The sequence below is a fragment of the Physeter macrocephalus genome, chromosome 12 (assembly GCF_002837175.3).
Source record: "Physeter macrocephalus isolate SW-GA chromosome 12, ASM283717v5, whole genome shotgun sequence".
NCBI lineage: Eukaryota > Metazoa > Chordata > Mammalia > Artiodactyla > Physeteridae > Physeter > Physeter macrocephalus.
The window spans coordinates 87,778,495-87,797,973 of NC_041225.1; the positions used below are offsets into that span (position 1 = coordinate 87,778,495).

General features: G+C 42.9%; 1 protein-coding gene across 1 annotated transcript; it reads left to right on the forward strand.

Moving 5' to 3' along the window:
- Window positions 1-12,219: 12,219 nt before the first annotated feature.
- NOTO (notochord homeobox) lies at window positions 12,220-17,514 on the forward strand. Its single transcript, XM_007109671.1, has 3 exons — window positions 12,220-12,637; window positions 15,107-15,321; window positions 17,356-17,514. The coding sequence occupies exons 1-3, from the start codon at window positions 12,220-12,222 to the stop codon at window positions 17,512-17,514; spliced, it is 792 nt and encodes a 263-aa protein (XP_007109733.1).
- Window positions 17,515-19,479: the final 1,965 nt, after the last annotated feature.

Sequence of the window (19,479 nt, forward strand, 5' to 3'; positions counted from 1 at the left end):
TTGGCAGGCAGATTCTCAACCACTGCGCCACCAGGGAAGCCCCAGTAATTGTTACAGGATATCACAGGGGCAGTGTGACATAGCTAGAAGAGAAGTGAACATCACCAAGCTATGAAAACTATGGAGTTACAGACTTTGTATCTTCTTTTGGCAGGGGAGGGTTAGAAATGAACTTTTTTTTTTCCACATGGATAACCAATTGATCCGACATATTTTCATTGTACAGGGATAGGTATATCATGCTAAGCAGAAACAGAATTTCGCTGTAGTTTGCTTTCAAACTTTATTTGAAAGTTACGTCTGGTGAAAACAGGTATTTATGGATGCCAAGTTGACAAAGGGTGGACAGTGATGGCTTTGGACTGTATCACCTTAACTAAGCTGCAATCATACTTCCTAGAATTTCCTTTCCTCTATGGTTCTTGGCTAGCGTTGGCCACAGGAGAAATTTCCATGATATTTGCAAGGAAGAAGTGAAGCAGCTATGTTTATACTTGGAAGGTCGCTGTAGGGTCAGGTGTTATTGCAGTTCAAGCACAATGTTGTGGACCTGTTGGTTCACTTTACTGGTGTGAGGCAAGAGCCAGGTCTGCAGCTCTTTCAGCTCTCATTGGATCTCCCCCTTCAGCTTCTTCAACTCCTGGGCTAGGTGCATTTTTAGCTCTGGGATGAAAGACACCAGATTCTTCTACTGATCTCCTGCATCATGGAAGTTGGAGGCTTGGAGGTAGTGAAAGAAGTGAGTTCCAGTTTCTTCTTGAGAGCTTCAGCTCTTCCTTGAAGGTTCCAGCTATCCCGATCCTCCCCACTTCATGTTCACTTTTCATTCCTCACTGCCTATCCTGCCTACTTGAGGCCTCAGTACTAGATGCAGAAGCAATAGCTGTACGTGAACTGTTTAACTAGTTCCCATAATTATATAAGCTCAAATTTCCATAATAAATGCCTTATGGCATGTCACCCCTAGTGGTTTGGATTCTCTGATCAAACCCTGTCAGCTCTGGGGGTTGTACATATATTCTCTTAGTTTGTGACCTGGCTTTTATCTTTGTTTATGGTGTCCTTTATTGTACAGAAGTTTTAAGTTTGAATGTATCAAAATTTATTGTGTTTCTTGTATTTAAGCAAGTCTTCCTTATCCTGAGGTCATAAAACTATGCCCTTTTGAAAAAAGAAATTTTTTTTCTTTTTCCATATTCATAGCCAAATAATCTGTCCACATTTTTACTATAGCTTTATAAGAAGTGCTGATATTGTGTAAGGTAAGTTCCTTTACCTTATTCACCTTTTTCAAATTGTCTTAGATACTCTTGGTGTTTTGTTCTACAGTTTTTGAATCAGTATGTCAAGCTCTATAATTGGGATTTTTTAAAATTCTAATTGCATTTAATTTTTGGATAATTTTGGGAATAGTTGTCATCTTTTGACCTTGAGTCTTCCTGTTCATTTATTAAGGTCTTATTTTATGTCCTTCAATACTGTTTTCTACTTTTCTCTTTAAATATTTCACACATCTCCTAAGTTCATTCCTATGTACCTTATAGTTTATATTGCAGTTATGAATTAGATATATTTTTCTATTACATTTGTTAATAATATTTACATTTACCAATTTTTATATATTGGTCATATACCCAGCAACTTTACTAAATTTTCTGATTAGTTTTAATAGTTTCTCTGTGAATTTGCTTGAATTTTCTCTGTAGATAGTCATATTGTCTACAAATAAGAGTAATTTTGTCTATTCCTTTCCAATTCTTACATCTTTCTTTTCGTGTCTTATGGCATTGTATCACGAGTACAATGATAAATAGACACTACAATACTGGATATACATCTTATTCCTGACTTTAATTAAGGCTACTTCTGAAGTCTCATTTTGAAATATAAATCTTCCTGTAGGTTTTTTTGGGTTTTTTGTTTTGTTTTTTGGCTGTGTTGGGTCTTCGTTGCTGCATGGGATTTCTCTAGTTGTGGTGAGTGGGGGCTACTCTTTGTCACGGTGTGTGGGCTTATCGCAGTGGCTTCTCTTGCTGCAGAGCACAGGCTATAGGCCCGCAGGCTTCAGTAGTTGTGGCTCATGGGCTCTATAGCACAGGCTCAGTAGTTTTGGTGCACGGGCTTAGCTGCTCTGCAGCATGTGGGATCTTCCTGGACCAGGGCTTGAACCCATGTCCCCTGCATTGGCAGGTGGATTCTTAACGACTACACCACCAGGGAAGTGCCTAATGAGGATAGTTTAAGAGACTTCTGGGACAATATCAAACATGGTAATATTCACATTCCAAGGGCCCAGAAGGAGAATAGAGAGAAAAGGGGGCAAAGAACTTATTTGAAGAAATAATAAGTGAAAACTTCCCTAACCTGGGAAAAGAAACAGATATTCAGATCCAAAAAGCATAGAGTCCCAAACAAGATGAACCCAAAGAGGTCCACACCAAGACATGCTGTAATTAAAATGGCAAAAATTAAAGATATTTAATTATATTTAGATATAAAATAATTGGCATAAATATAAAGATATTTAAAAGCAGCAAGAGAAAAGCATTAGTTATATACAAGGGAACTCCCATAAGGCACTCACAACAAAGGAAAAGAATCCAAACATAATACTAAAGATAGTCATCAAATCAAAAGGGAAGAGAGCAAAAGGAGAAAGGAACAAAAAAAGAACTACAAAACAACCATAAAACAATTAAAAAGGCAATAAGTGCATACCTATCAATAATTACTTTAGGGAATTCCCTGGTGGTCCAGTGGTTAGGACTCCACGCTTCCACTACAGGGGGCATGGGTTCAATCTCTGGTCGGGGAACTAAGATCCTGCAAGTCACACAGCATGACCAAAAAAAAGTACTTTAAATATAAATGGATTAAATGTTCCAATCAAAAGACATAGAGTGGCTGAATGGATACAAAAACAAGGCCTATATATATGCTGCCTATAAGAGACTCACTTCAGATCTAAAGACAATACACAGACTGAAAGTGAGGAAATGGAAAAAGTATTCCATCCAAATGGAAATGAAAAGAAAGCTAGATTAGCAATACTTATATCAGACAAAATCGACTTTAAAACAAAGACTGTAACAAGAGACAAGGACATTACATACATAATGATCAAGGGAACAATCCAACAAGAAGATATAACAGTTGTAAGTTATATGCACCGAACATAGGAGTACCTAAATATATAAAGCAAATATTAACAAAACATAAAGGGAGAAATTAACAAAAATATAATACTAGTATGGGACTTTTACGCCACACTTACACCAATGGACAGATGATCTAGACAGAAAATCAATAAGGAAACAATGGCCTTAAATGACACATTAGACCACATCGACTTAATAAATATATATAGAACATTCCATCCAAAAGCAGTAGAATATACGTTCTTTTCAAGCACACATGGAACATTCTCCAGGATAGATCAAATTCTAGGCCACAGAACAAGTCTCAATAAATTTAAGAAGGTTGAAATCATATCAAGCATCTTTTCTGACTACAACAGTATGAGACTAGAAATCAACTACAATTTTTAAAACTGCAAAAAATGCAAACACATGGATGCTAAACAAAGTACTACTAAACAACCAATGGGTCCCTGAAGAGATCAAAGAGGAAGTTTTTAAAATACCCGAAGACAAATGAAAATGGAAACACAATGATCCAAAATCTATGGTATACTAAAAAACTGTTCTAAGAGAGAAGTTTATAGTGATACAAGCCTACCTCAGAAAACAAGAAAAAATCTCAAATAAACAATTTAACCTTACACCTAAAGGAACGAGAAAAAGGACAAAAAAAACCCAGATGTTAATAAAAGGAAAGAAATAGTAAAGGTCAGAGTAGAAATAAATAAAAAGAGACTAAAAGAACAATGGAAAAGGTCACTGAAACTAAGAGCTGATTCTTTGAAAATCTAAATAAATAGATAAACCTTTAGTCAGATTCATCAAGAAAGAAAGAGAACAGTCCCAATAAATAAAATCAGAAATAAAAGTTACAACCGACACTACAGATATACAAAGGATCATAAGAGATTATGATGAACAATTATATGCCAATAAAATGGACAACCTAGAAGAAATGGATAATTTCCTAGAAATGTACAACCTCACAAGACTGAATCGGGAATAAATAGAAAATATGAACAAACCAACTACCAGTAATGAAATTGAATCATCAATCAAGAAACTCCCAATGAACAAAAGTCCAGGACCAGATGGTTTCTCAGGTGAATTCTACCAAACACTTAAAGAAGAATTAACACATATTCTTCTCAAACTACTCCAAAAAATTCAAAAGGGAGGAATGTTTCCGAACTCATTCTACAAGGCCAGCATCACCCTGATACCAAAACCAGGCAAAGACACCACAAAAAAATAAAATTACAGTCCAATATCTCTGATGAACATAGATGCAAAATTCCTCAATGAAATACTAGCAAATCAAATTCAATAATACATTAAAAGAATCATACACCATGATAAAGTGAAATGTATTCCACAATGCAAGGATGGTTCAATATCTGAAAATCAATCAATGTGATACACCATATTAACAATTTGAAAATAAAAATCATATGATTATCTGATGCAGAAAAACTCTTGACAAAATTCAACATCCATTTATAATAAAAATTCTCAACAAAGTGGGTATAGAGGGAGCATACCCCAACATAATAAAGGCCATATATGATGAACCTATAGCCAATATCATATTCAATGGTCAAAAGCTGAAAGCATTTCCCCTAAGATCAGAGACAAGACAAGGATGCCCACTCTTGCCACTTTTATTCAACACAGTATTGGAAGTCCTAGCCACAGGAATCAAACAATAAAAAGAAATAAAAGGAATCTAAATTGGAAAGGAAAAAGTAAAACTGTCACTGTTTGCTGATGACATGATACCACATATAGAAAATCCTAAAGATGTCACCAGAAAACTACTACAGCTCATCAATGCATTTGGCAAAGTTTCAGGATACAAAATTAATATACAAAAATCTGTTGCATTTCTGTACACTAACAAGAAGTATCCAAAAGACAAATACAGAAAACAATCCCTTTTACAATTGCATAAAAAAGAATAAAATACCTAGGAATAAATCTAACTAAGGAGGTTAAAGACCTGTACTCAGAAAACTGAGACATCAGTGAAAGAAACTGAAAATAACACAAACGAATGGAAAGATATACCGTGTTTATGGATTGGAAGAATTAGTATTGTTAAAATGACATACTACCCAAGGCAATCTACAGATTCAGTGCAATTCCTATCAAAATGCCAACAACACTTTTCACAGACTAGAACAAATAATTCTAAAGTTTTGTAGCAACACAAAAGACCCTGAATGGCCAAAACAATCTGAGAATGAAGAACAAAGCTAGAAGTATTATACTCCCTTATTTCAAGTTATACTACAAAACTACAGTAATCAAAACAGTATAGTACTGGCACAAAAAGAGACACATAGATCAGTGGAACAGGATAGAGAGCCTAGAAATAAGCCCATACTCTTACAGTCAATTAATCTATGACAAAAGCAGCAAAAGTACACAATGGAGAAAAGACAGCCTCTTCAATAAATGGTGCTGGGAAAACTGGACAGCTATATGCAAAAGAATCAAACTGGACTACTTGCTCACACCATATACAAATATAAACTCAAAATGGATTAAAGACTTAAAAGTAACACCTGCAACCATAAAACTCCTAGAAGAAAACATAGGCAGTATACTCTTTGACACAGCGATATTTGGGGGGATATGTCTCCTCATGAAAGGGAAACAAAAGCAAAAGTAAACAAATGGGACTACATAAGGCTAAAAAGTTTTTGAACAGTGAAGGAAACTATCAACAAAATGAAAATGTAACCTACTGAGTGGGAGAAGATATTTGCAAATGACATATGCAAGAAAGGGTAAATATCCAAAATATACAAGGAACTCATACAACTAAATAGCAAAAAAACGGGCTTCCCTGGTGGCGCAGTGGTTGAGAGTCCGCCTGCTGATGCAGGGGACACGGGTTCGTGCCCCGGTCCGGGAATATCCCACATGCCGCGGAGCGGCTAGGCCCGTGAGCCATGGCCGCTGAGCCTGTGCGTCCAGAGCCTGTGCTCTGCAACGGGAGAGGCCACAACAGTGAGAGGCCCGCGTACCGCAAAAAAAAAAAAAAAAAAAAAAAAAGCAAAAAAAAAACAACCCAATTAAAAAATGATCAGAGGATCTGAATAGACATTTTCCCAAAATGACATAACAGATGGCCAACGGACACATGGAAAGATGCTCAACATCACTAATCATCAGGAAAATTCAAATCAAAACCATAATGAAATATCACCTCACACTTAGCAGAATGGCTATTATCAAAAAGACAACAAAAACAAATGTTGGTGAGGATGTGGAGAATAGGGAACCCTCATGTGCTTTGGTAGGAATGAAGTTGGTACAGCTACTATGGAAAACAGTATGGTGATTCCTCAAAAAATTTAAATAGAACTACCATACAATCCAGCAATTCCACTTCTGGGTATTTTTCTGAAGTAAACAAAAACACTAATTTGAAAGCATATCTGCACATCTATGTTCATTGCATCATTATTTACAATAGCAAGATATGGAAGCAACCTAAGTGTCTCTCCATAGATGAATGGATAATGAAGATGTGGTATATATACATATACAATGGAATATTACTCAGCCATAAAAAAGAATGAAGTCTTGCCATTTGCAACAACATGGATGGATTTAGAGGGTATTATGCTATGTGAAGTAAGTCAGTCAGATAAAGACAAGTACCATATGATTTCACTTATATGTAAAATCTAAAAACAAAACAAATGAATAAACTTAAAACAGGAACAGACTCAGAGATACAGAGAATTAACTGGTGGTTTCCAGAGTGGAGGGAGGGAGATGAGTGAAATGGGAGAAAGAGATTAAGAAGTACAAACTTCCAGGGACTTCCCTGGTGGTCCAGTGGTATAGAATCCACCTTCCAATGCAGGGGACATGGGTTCGATCCCTGGTTGAAGAACTAAGATCCCACATGCCGCGGGGCAACTAAGACCACACGCCACAGCTACTGAGCTCCCACACCTCAACTAGAGAGGCTGCGTGCAGCAAACTACAGAGCCCACATGCCCTGGAGCCCACACGCCACAACTAGAGGGAGAAAACCCATACGCCACAACTAGAGAGAAGCCCACATGCTGCAACGAAGAGCCCACGCACCACAACAAAAAGATCTTGCATGCCACAACAAAGACCTAATGCAGCCAAAAATATAAATAAATAAATAAATAAATAAATAAATAAATAAATAAATAGAAGTACAAACTTCCAGTTATAAAATAGATAAGTCACGGGGGTATAATGTACAGCATAGGGAATATAGTCAATAATATTGTAATTACTCTGTATGGTGACAGATGGTAACTAGATTTATTGTGGTGATCATTTTCAATTATACTTCAGTAAAAAAAGAAAAAAAGAAAAAAGATTCCATTGTATGTATAAACCACGGTTTGCTTACCCATTCTTCCATCAGTGGACACTTGGGTTTCTTCTATGTTTTAGCTATTGTGAATAATGCTGCTGTGAACATGGGTGTATAAATATTTCTTTGAGACCCTGCTTTCAATTCTTTTGGGTATAGACTCAGAAGTGGAATGGCTGGATCATATGGTAATTCTATTTTTAATCTTTGAGGAACTGCCATACTGTTTTCCACCGTGGCTATACCGTTTTACATTCCCACCAACAGTGCACAATAGTACCAATTTCTCCACATCCTTGTCAGCACTTGTTATTTTCTGTTTTGTTTTCTTTTCTTTCGATAGTAGCCTCCTAATGGGTATGAGGTGGTACTTCACTGTAGTGTTGATTTGCATTTCCCTAATGATTAGCGATGTTGAGCATTTTTTCATGTGCTTATTGTTCTTTCATATATATTCTTTGGAGAAATGTCTATTCAAGTCTTTTGCCCATTTTTGAGTCAGGTTGTTTGCTATTTTGTTGTTGAGTTTAGGAACTCTCTATATATTCTGGATATTAATCCCTTATCAGATATACAATTGCAAATATTTTCTCCCATCCTGTGTGGCCTTTCTACTCTGTTTATAGCATATTTTGATGCACAAAATTTTTACAGTTTTTGTTGTTGTTGGGTAGAGTGTTCTGTATATGTCTGTTACATCTAGTTGGTTTATTGTGTTAAGTCTTCTATTTCCTTATTTATCTTCTCTCCGTTTGTTCTATCCATTATTGTAAGTAGGATATTAAAGTTGCCAACTATTATTGTTGAACTATTTCTCCCTTCAATTCTGTCCATTTTTGCTTTGTATATTTTGATGGTCTGTCATTAGGTACATAACTTCTTCCTGTATTGAATATTTTATTAATATATAATGTCCTTCTTTGTCTCTTGTAAACTTTTTTTTTTTTTTTTGGTTTAAGTCTATTTTGTCCGATATTAGTAGTATAGCTACTCTTATTCTCTTTTGGTTACTATTTTCATGGAATATCTTTTTCCATTCTTTCACTTTCAACCAGTTTATGTCTTTGCTTGTCAAGTGAGTCTCCTGTATAGAGCATATAGTTGGTTCATGTGTTTTTATCCATTCTGCCCATCTCTGTCTTTTGACTGGAGAGTTCAATCTATTTAAAGTAATTTAAAGTAATTATTACTTTATTGATAAGGAGTGGCTTGCCTCCATCATCGTGCTGTTTTCTGTATGCCTCATAGCTTTTTTTTGTCCCTCATTTCTTACAGTACTGTCTTCTTTTGTGTTTAGTCAATTTTTTGTAGTGAAATGTTTAAATTCCTTTCTCATCTTCTTTTATGTATATTCTATAGCTATTTTCTTTGTGGTTACCATGGGCATTACATTTAACTTACATCCTAAATTAGAACACTCTAATTTGAATTTATACCAGCTTAATTTTGATAACATACAAAAACTCTGCTTCCTCACAGCTCCATCCCTACCCTCTTTCAGTTGTTGATGTAACAAAATTACATCTTTATATGGTGTGTGCCCCCAAACATAAGCTAATACTTAATTAAAATGCATTAATCTCGGGCTTCCCTGGTGGCGCAGCGGTTGCGCGTCCGCTTGCCGATGCAGGGGAACCGGGTTCGCACCCCGGTCTGGGAGGATCCCACATGCCGCGGAGCGGCTGGGCCCGTGAGCCATGGCCGCTGAGCCTGCGCATCCGGAGCCTGTCCTCCGCAACGGGAGAGGCCACAGCAGAGGGAGGCCCGCATACCACAAAAAAAAAAAAAAAAAAAAAATGCATTAATCTCAAATTATGTAGAAAACAAGATTTGGAATTACAAATCAAAATTACAGTAATACTAGCTTTTACATTAATAATTTTTTCTTTAAATGTGTTAGTCTCAAATCATTTAGAAAACAAAGTACAGTTACAAACAATTATTATAATTAATTTTTAAATTTTTGTGTATTTAAATCAATCAATATTTTCCTCTATTGCTTCAGATTTTGACTCATCCTTGAAAAGTCTTTTTTCTAACACCTCCACAAAAATCAATTCCAGACCTAAACATAAAAGGTAAAATAACAAAGAATTTTAAAAATAACAGAAGAATATCTTCATGACTTTGGATAGGCAAAGATTTCTTTTAAAGGACACAAAAGCAGATGATTAAGCTTTATTAAAATTAGTAACTTTGTTCACCAAAAGAAAACTTTAAAAGAATGAAAAGGCAGGCCTCAGAGTGGAAGAAGATATCTGCTTCTATATATATTTAACAGAAGTCTTGATTCCAAAATATCTATCTCTATCTATACATAAATATTCTTACAAATTAATAAGAAAAAGATAGTAACCCAATGGAAAAATAAGGAAACCACTGGAACAGGCGCGTCACACAAAAGGGGATATCCAAATGGCTGATAAGCTTAAGAAGAGATGCTCAACTTGAACAGTCTTCAGGGAAATAAATGTAAATTAAAACACATTTTGCTAAAGGTCAAATAGCTAGGGGATTTGAACCTAGGCAGTTTGTTAACCTCTCTTGCTCTATTTACTTATATGTCAATTGAGGATATTAATGTCTATATCCTCAGGATCTTACAGTTTGAGGAGAAATAAGGGAAACAACAGAATATAGATAACTATGTACCGAAATACAGTGAATTATGTATGGAAAATCCAGACCTAGAGACACAGTGACCATATTTTTTACCTAAAACTCAGCACAAACATACTTAACAAAATGTTCATACACCTTTCATCTTACAAGCTTTTTCTTGTTCTTTGTCAACTTCCCCTGATTCCAGTGCGCATGCTGTTATTGTAAATAGCCTCTCTCCTCCCCATAATAGCTAGCATGTAGCTAAAAACTCAATCTCATTCAACTCTTGTAAGAATCCCATTACGTATTATTTTCTCACTTAAGAGACCATTCCCATTTTATAAGAAATTGAGGCTTAGAGTGAATAGGCCACTTATCTGAAGTCACAGAAAAGTTCAGTGACAAAGTTGGGATTTGAAGCCAGGTTTGTCCAACTGCAAAATCCACATTTTCCATCATCTTGCTCCACTGTTCCCTGACTGCATAAGCTGCTGTCTCTGTGGGCCCGAAAAAGTGGGTGTGTGTATCCAGGCTCACAAGGCCTGCTTCTGGTGCCTTGGCACTGCAGTCTGGGTGGGTCCTGGGTGGGGTTGGGGGGTGACACAGCCCCTTCTTCTTGGAGGAAAAGCTCCTCAAAAAGAAACACGTTGAGAAATGGAATGGTGTGTGTAAGATTTGGGAGTTATGGTGGGGGCGGCGGGGAGCATCTAGAACTTTCTGACCTCACGTAAGAGAGAGTCCTTCCCACCCATGCCCCATCCCTAGGGCTCTCATTCCTGTATCCTCATCTCTGACCCTGCGTACTCTGGTCAGAACACAATAAGCCTAGACCTGGGATCAGATTGGATGCTTGCACATCATTTTGCCCACAATCTCACATTCCAGGCTGCCTGGGGGTTGCTCAGAGGCAGGGCCGGTAGTTGCTGAAGTGGGAAGTGGGGGAGGGCAGGAACCCAGCAAGGTTCCTCCAGCCCTTACTTTGCAGAGCCGACAGGGCATGTTGGTGTTCCAAACAGCTGACACCTATGGACAATGCCACTGAACTGAACCTCGACCTGGTAGAGTCCTTTCAATCTTAGGCATTGATTTGGGGAGGCAGAATGCTATGGGAGCCTGGAAGGCAGGAATCCCTCAGAACTCTGCAATCACAGCATAGTGCTCACCGGCCAATTCTAAATGATTTACACGCATTAACTCATGTAATCACACAGCAACTCCATGAGGTACCTACCATCGTTATCCATTTTACAGGTGAAGAAATTCAAACAGTAACTTGTAACTTGCCCAAGGCCATGGGTAAATACTGATTATCCAACTGTAAAATGGGATACAAATGCCTGCCTTACACCTACATAATTCAGGTTTTGTAGGACATCAACTCTCATGCATTTGCAATAAATTAGTATTTCTTAATCTGGAACCATTAATGTTTTTACCCTTCTACTTTTTTGTATACAGGAAAGATTTTTCCAGTGGGCCCTAAGTAATGTGGGTGCAGAAAGTTCCTGGAAAGACCCAAAAGAAATTGGTAACTACAGCAGTGTCTCCAGTCAGGGAAAGGTGGGAAATTTACATTTCACAGTGGTTAAACAAGATATTTAAATTAATTTTTTTTTTTTTTTTTTTTAATTTAAGGGCTTGCGCAGTCACAGGTGAGTGTGGCCAGGGCTTCTGCTTCACAGACAGTGGAGAGGATGAGCCAAAGCTTGAAGGCGAAGCTTAACATCCATCTGCACTGGCAGGGTGGCTCGCCCGGGATCACCAGAGCTCAGGGTCCTTTACCCGACAGCACGGGCTGGGGTTGGGGGTGGGATTTTTTTAATGCATAAGGAGGGAGGGCGCTGGGGCACACGGAACTTTGGAACTTCGCGGGGTTGGCTGCGCCCGGGAGGCGGTGCCTGGGCTGCGGGGAAAAAAAGGCCCGGCCAGTCCGGCCGGGTCCTGTCCAATTTAAGAGCTCTCCCCGGCAGCTGCGGCCGTTCCTGGACAGCAAGGCTCGCTCCCTTATTTAAAGCAGGTGTCCTCACTCGCTTCTCGCCTTGCCCACACAGCCCAGAGGCCCCCGGCTCCCCTTTCTGCGCCCATCTGGGCAAGGTCCGCGCCATGCCCAGATCCGGGCAGCGAGGCTGCCGGCCGCCCGCTACCTCGGGCGCCCGGGTCCAGCGCCCGCGCTCCAGCTGCTCTCCCGCGCCCGCGTCCCCCGCGCTGCCGCGCCGCTCGGCAAGCCCAGCCCCACCCCGTGCAGCCGGACGCCTCGAGTCCTCCTTCTCCGTCGAGGCCATCCTGGCCAGACCCGACCGCCGTGCGCCCGCCATCTCCCCTCTGTCTGGCTCCGCCGGCGCCGCCGTGGGCTTCTGGACCGCGCTCTCCCGGCCTCCCGCTCCGGTTCTGCCCGGCGCGTGCCCGGCGACGTGGCTGCCCGCTTACCTGAGCGCGGGGCTCGACCAGCCGTGCCCCCAGCACCCGGTGCTGCGGCTGCGCGCCGCCCACTGCTGCGGCCTCCAGGGCCTCGGCGTCACAGGTACGAGGTGGCGGACGGCCGCGACGGTGGGCACAGGGTAGAGGGGAAGTCCCCGAGTTTGAGAGCCACACACGGTTAGAGTGGGGGAAACGCTATGACCCTTGAGCCTGCCGTTGATACCGGGCGGAGAGAGGGACCCAGACCGGGTGGGAGGCTGCCCGGCCCGCCGCTGAGGTGGCAGAAGGTGTGTGTGTGTGGTGAGGCGGGTGCGGAGCGGGAGGTGAGGGAGGGCCAGAGGGGGCTCGGAAGACAACTAGGGCCAGCGCAGGGCTGCAGGGGGCCCAGCCCCGCGTCCATGGTCAAGGGATTGGTAGAGGCCCTTGCTCCCTCCCACACCCGCTTTGGATAACGCTTGGTGGCGCAGGCTCTTCCCCAAAGCGGCTCTCGTCGCGAACCCAGGGCCCGGTCTTAGACGGGAGAAGCGGATGCTGCCGCTGGTACCCTCCAGCGAGGAGCTGTTGGGAGTTAGCCGACGCGGTTACGGCCTCTGCTTCTCACCTCTGTGTGAGCTTAGGTTCCGCACTTCACTGCTCTGCGCCTGCTTGCTTATAGCTCTTAGAGTGGTACCTTGGGGCTCTGGGCCCTGGAGCGCAGTCACTTAAATCCTAGCGAGACTCTAACCATTGAGGTAACTTTCTCCTTTAGCATTAACATCCATCTACACAAGTTTCTGCCATCTTTGGCTATGTGGTTCATGCATCCACGTGGTTCCCATGAAGGAAAACAGAAGCAGTTAGTGCAAGCCTTATTGACCCATACCAAGATCCTTGTAAGACAATCTTACCTGGTTCCTATTTCCTGGGTTCCCCCCATCCTGCATCTCCTCAACTTCCTTCAGCTGGCATTTCTCCTAACCATGTGGGAGAGAAACTCTGGCCTCCCAACCCCATCCAAATTCGTGCCACTGAATGAGAGCCACAGCCTTCACTCCAAGCCACCTTTTTCTAACATCCCCACACACCTGAGGTTTGAATTGCAGTTTACTACTTTGTATATGGTTGTCTCATTTTTCAAGTTAGTTTTTGCATGGGTATTACATCCACACAGTTCAAACTTCAAAATGTTAACTGAGATATAGTGTGGAGAAGAGTTTCCTCTACCACTCCTGTCCCCCAGCCACCTGGTTCTCCCCACCCCACAGGCAGCCAGACACCAGTTTCTTTATTCTTCCAGAGGTATTTTATACCTGCACACACGTATATATGTGTGAAAATAAATACATATATACATACATACACACACACACATTCTTCTAACCCCCATACTAGACACACTGCTCAGCACCTTACTCTTTTCACTTGACCGTGTATCAGAGATTTTTCCTTGTAAGTCCATGCAGAGCTTCTTTGCCACAGAATGGTCCATTGTAAGGATATACCATATTTTAAATCTGGCCCCATTGATTATTTTTCATAGTTTGCTATTACTGCTTATGTTTATGGTAAGCCAGGTGAGCCCAGTGGTTTGGGTCTTGGGCAGCCAGGCCTCACTCCCTTCACTGGGGCAGTTTCGTTTGCCAGCCCTGGAGCCTCCCCAAGGCTAGTGGGAGCTGAGCAGTCTTAGCACTGCACTTGCCAGGCCTCTGTCTGGAACACTTCCCTCCAAGCTAGCCCAGGGGTTCACTTCCTCACTCCTTTGGAGTTATGACTCAGGTACTGCCCCCTGGCAGACCAATCTCCATCTCTGCTGGCCCACAGCTCTATGAGCTGAAAAGCACCCTCGTGTGCATTAGAAAAGGTCACCCCCTAACTTCAAGCTGGCACAACACCTTGTCAGGCAGGATGAATTGGCCTGTGGAGAGTGGGCAGAATTTCAGACTCCACTTACCCTCTCAGCTGGGTACCTGTGTGCAGGGCACAAGCTATACATAGTGGCCCTGTTCAAGTGTCAACTTAGTGAGGTGCCTACCTTTCTAAAGATACAAACTATCCCCCCTCCCCCTCCCACACACTTAACCTTGTCCTTCCCTGTTTTATTCTTCTCACTAGCACTAATCCCTTTCTGACATACTTAATATTTTACTTATTTGCCTTTTTTTATGGTTAGGGATTTTCTGTTTTGTCCTGGAAACATGCCTGAAACATAGTAGACATTCAAAAAGTTGAATGAACAAAAAGGATGAACCCTCACTCTTTGTTCAGAAGCAGGTCGCTTCTCTGCTCATCCCATAGGGTTTTCCTGAAGTAGCCAAGGAAAGGAAAGGAGAGATGGAGGTTTGGCAGCTCCTCTTAGGGCCAAAGATTATGCCACTCACTTGAAGAATAATGGAGGCCGAAGCGGTCTCACAACACTGTACCTTCTTTCTCATTTGTTTTACTTCTGTGCAGTCTCTTCCCACCCTGCCTTCTTGCTGTGTTACCTGGCCAAGGGTAAGACAGGGCAGTGGAGCTGTGAGCTTGTTCTCTCTCCTCTAAGATGAGAAGCTAGGGGGTTACTGGCTAACCTCTCCTCCTGCTAATTGCTCTTCAGGCTTGGAGCTGGCTCACTGCCTAGGCCTCTGGGGTCCCCGCGACTGGGCCCAAGCTCAGGACCTTCAGGACACTGAGAGATCCCAAAAGAGGGTTCGAACCATGTTTAACTTGGAGCAGTTGGAAGAGTTGGAGAAAGTGTTTGCAAAACAGCACAACCTAGTGGGGAAGAAGAGAGCCCAGCTGGCAGCCCAGCTCAACCTTACAGAGAACCAGGTGAGAGCAGGGACTCCTGTGGGGCCCGGGCTGCACCTAGGGACAGATACTACTCTCTCAAAGACCCTGAGTGGGGGCTGGGAGGAATTTATAGGCCTTCATCCTCTGTGCCACGCCGATGGGGGAGACAGGCCCTAACCACTGGCACACTCCCTTTCCTATATGATGAGAAAAACAGTCCTATTTGAAATCACATTATGGAAACAACACATGGTGTTAATCTAGAACTTTATAACGTAATGTTTCCATGCTAAATAAGGAGCTGACAGTGAAATTAAGTAGGTATTCAAGGGACTAAATATTAAAAATAATAAACATTCCCTTGACCCCATATTCCCCTCTGGCTACTGTATCATCTCTCTGCTCTTTTCAGAGGCAAACCTATCAAGAACTGGCTATGTTCTCTCTATGTCCTCACCTCCCATCTACTCCTTAACTCATTGCAATGTGAATTCTTTCCCTACCATTTCATTGAACCTTCTCATCAAGGTCTCTAATGTCCTCTATGTTGCCAAAGTCAACAGATGCTTTCCTTTCCTCATCCTACCCCACCACTCAGTACAGTTAACCACTCCTTCTCTTATGAAATACACTCTTCTCTTGGCTTCCAGACACCACACTCTCTTGGTTTTTCTCCTGGCTTTTTGGTCCTTTCTTCTTGGTTGCCTTTGTAGGCAACTCTTCTCTTTGTGACCTCAAAATTTCCTCCCTAGCTGATTTAATCTATCCGCATGGGTTTTAAATACTATCTGTAAGCCAATGACTCCCTAATATTTATCTTCAGCCCACCTCTCTTTCCTGACTTGTACATCTAACTACCTTCTTGAGGCCTCCACTTGGATGTCTTGTGGGTAGCCATTTTAAACTTAAGTCAGAACTTCAATTCTTGATTTTTTTTTCTCCCCATATCTCTTCCTTTTCCCACACATGGCACCACTGTCCACCCAGTTGCTCAAAATACTTAGTCATCCTAGATTCCTCTTTCTCTCCCACTTCAATCCATCAGCCAGCCTTTTCACTTCCACCTCCAAAATACAACTGGAATCATTTCATTTCTCTCCACTGCCCCCAGTTCCAAATGGGATTGTTTTTCTCATCACACAGGGAAGAGAGCGTGCAGCCCCAGCTCTCACTGGTTCCCTGCAATAGTCTCCCCAGCTGTCTCCCCAAATCTGTTTATATCCATTCTTCACACAACTGCCAGATGTGCAATTTACTTGACATGTAAATAGGACTGTGTTGCGCATCCCACTTAAAAGCTTGAAGATGGGCTTCCCTGGTGGCACAGTGGTTGGGAGTCCGCCTGCCGGTGCAGGGAACACGGGTTCGTGCCCCGGTCCGGGAGGATCCCGCATGCCGCAGAGCGGCTGGGCCTGTGAGCCATGGCCGCTGGGCCTGCGCGTCTGGAGCCTGTGCTCCGCAGCGGGAGAGGCCACGGCGGTGAGAGGCCCACGTACCGCAAAAATAAATAAATAAATTAAAAAAGCTCGAAGTTGATACTTCTAACCCATGGCCTTCACAGTTTCCCTTCCTTTGCTTTCCCCTCTCAGATGTGTCTGCCATGCTCTCCTCCTTTTTGGTCCTCAGATGCTCCAAGCTTGGTTCCCCTGCCCTGGCTTGCTTTTTTCTCTGTCCCCATCGGGCTGGCCTCTCATCCTCTGAGCCTCGGCTTAAGCGCTGGTTCTTCAGGGAGGCTCAAACCCCTGTTCATACCCCCATTTGTGTTTATACATGTGTTTCCATGTTTGTTATTAGTCTCCCTCCACTGGACTATGAGCTCCATGAGGGCAGAGACCATGCCTCTACTGCTCACTGTTATCACCATCGCCTAGGGTGATGCCTACGTAGTTCATATCAGGAGCTCAATAAATATTTGTTGAGTGAATAAGTGGTGACTGGAATTAGAGGGAAGGGTGTGCTTCCCTTAGAATGAAGAGTAAATTTTGACCAGAGACGAGTGGGCACTGTGGGAATCGGGGAAGCAGTGGGAACTGCTGATCACATTCTGATCTCTTCTCACTGCCTCAATTACAGGTGAGGGTCTGGTTCCAAAACCGCAGGGTTAAGTATCAGAAGCAGCAAAGGCTGAGACTGCCAGCTGCATCTGCCATGGCTGCCTCCCCGGACGAGCCCTCCAGCAGCTCCAACACCACCATCCAGAAAGAAGACGCAGAGTCAGGAGTGGACAGCTGAGGACTGGGACAGAGGCTCAACCCAAGCTGTTTGGGCTAGTTCTTCCTGGTGGCACCAACTGGACCTCCCTGTTCCAATTCTTAATGAAGAGCTTGTCAGGTCAAAGGGCATCAGGGGAATCTGAACTGTCAAGCAGGGGACCCCCTTTTCTATATCTACCCCTGGGAGCTGTAATAATGCAAATGGTCATGGGTACAGACTTTGGCCTTCAGCTATGTCCTTGGCTAAGTTACCAAACTTCTGAAGTTTTTTTTTCCCCACCTGTATAATGGGTATGTTGATAACGTAGATTTCCCAGGGCTGAGATTATGTCTGTAAAACACTTATAGTGTGCCAGGCTCAGTACTAAGTGTGCAGTAACTATTAAGGCTTATAGGTCCCCTTCACCTGTGGGAGTAATACCTCACCACTGGCTCCTCCAGGGATTAATCTTTGCCTGGCCTGGCTGTAGACGAGAGAGGGCCTCCTTGAATCAGTATCTGGGCCTAGAAGACTCTTCCCCATTGGAGATGGTGGAGTTGAGAGCAAAGAAGGAAGGGCAGACCATTTAGCCCATTTCCTCTCACAGAATTTCCCAAAGTTTTCTTATTTTGTCTGAACTGTTAACACTCTCAGAAGGAGCTCAGGCCAGCTGCCTCCTTGGAGCAGACATGCTACCCTGAACACCATCTTTTTCCGTCTAGCTACTTGACTTGACCCCCTATCCATCTTCATACAGAGAGAGTTAACTCTGCCTTTGCCAAAACTGGCATTTTGTCAGTTTGTCAATACTCTGCTGTATTATTATTCCCCTGCTTCACAACCAGTTCTCATGGCTCCCATTCCTTCCCAGGAATCTACTCAGTTTCTTTCCAAGAAGCGTAGCTGATAGCCTACACTTGTGAAGCCTGCCACCAACATTTCCAGAGCTAATTTCTCTAGCACTCCACGTTCCCTGGGCGGGCTTCCGTTGAGGGTATTCATTTAGAATACAGAATGACTTCTGGCTGTTGAGATGAACTGGTGGAAGGAGGACTGCCCTGCCACCTTGTGGTGAGAGAGGGCATGGTCCACACTGCTCTCCAGAGTTTTCTGAGGGAGGGAGGAAAGGCAGGGAGCAGGGGTGGCCTTGGAAAACCACCTGCCGCCAAGGCAGTTGACCATCGTCTCCAGGACCAAGCTGCAGCTGGAGGGAGGCCAGGGTCCAGCTTCAAGAACCCTCCTGTTTCTGTCTTCCGGGAAATCCTTCGTAATGCTGGACCCAGTCAGCCCTATTAAAGGAACACAGCTACATCTGCCTCTTCCAGGAACCATCGGCTCACTTTTTTTTTTTTTTTAATCACCAGCAGTGACCTATTCAGCAGTTACTGGGCTCTATCAAATCCCTAAATGTCACCATGAGACCGCAGCAGATGCAGACACAGGTCCCTTTTTGAGTAGCACAGAATCAATTGGAGGACGAGGGAACAAACTGAGACATGGTGGTCAGGCCTGGCTGTGGGGACAAATGTTCAGGTCAGTCCTGAACAAGAGAATAGGTCCCTCTCCTGTTGTCAGGACAATGTGCATCTGCAGACTCACTTCTGCATACAATTTCACGGGTCCTTAGACCCTCCAGCACCCCCAGGCAACAAGGTCCCTACGCCCTGAAGAGTCTGAGGAAGACACATGTCCAGCTTGATCTTTCGTAGGACAGTCTGCCCCGCTGCCAGACCGCCTACGGAAATAGGAAATCTTGCGCCGGACTTTATAGGATGGATAGGTGGGGTAAGCTAGTTCTTCCCTTCAGGTTGAGGGTCAGAGAGGATAGCAGTAAGTCAGCCCGTTGCTGTCCCACCTCATGACTGGGTCCAGAGACCGCTTTACTCAAGACGCACCACTGGGTGGCAGAGACAACAGACACAAACGTGAACTCGGATACAGGTACACAGATCAAAACTACACGCACACACAAGCTCTGGTACTGGCCACGAAGATAGAGACAGA

Excerpts from the sequence above, each read along its gene's own strand:
- NOTO (XM_007109671.1), top strand. The coding sequence starts at position 12,220 with ATGCCCAGATCCGGGCAGCGAGGCTGCCGGCCGCCCGCTACCTCGGGC. Across the intron at positions 12,638-15,106 it reads CCAGGGCCTCGGCGTCACAG|GCTTGGAGCTGGCTCACTGC; the intron begins GTACGAGGTGGC and ends ATTGCTCTTCAG. Across the intron at positions 15,322-17,355 it reads TCAACCTTACAGAGAACCAG|GTGAGGGTCTGGTTCCAAAA; the intron begins GTGAGAGCAGGG and ends CCTCAATTACAG.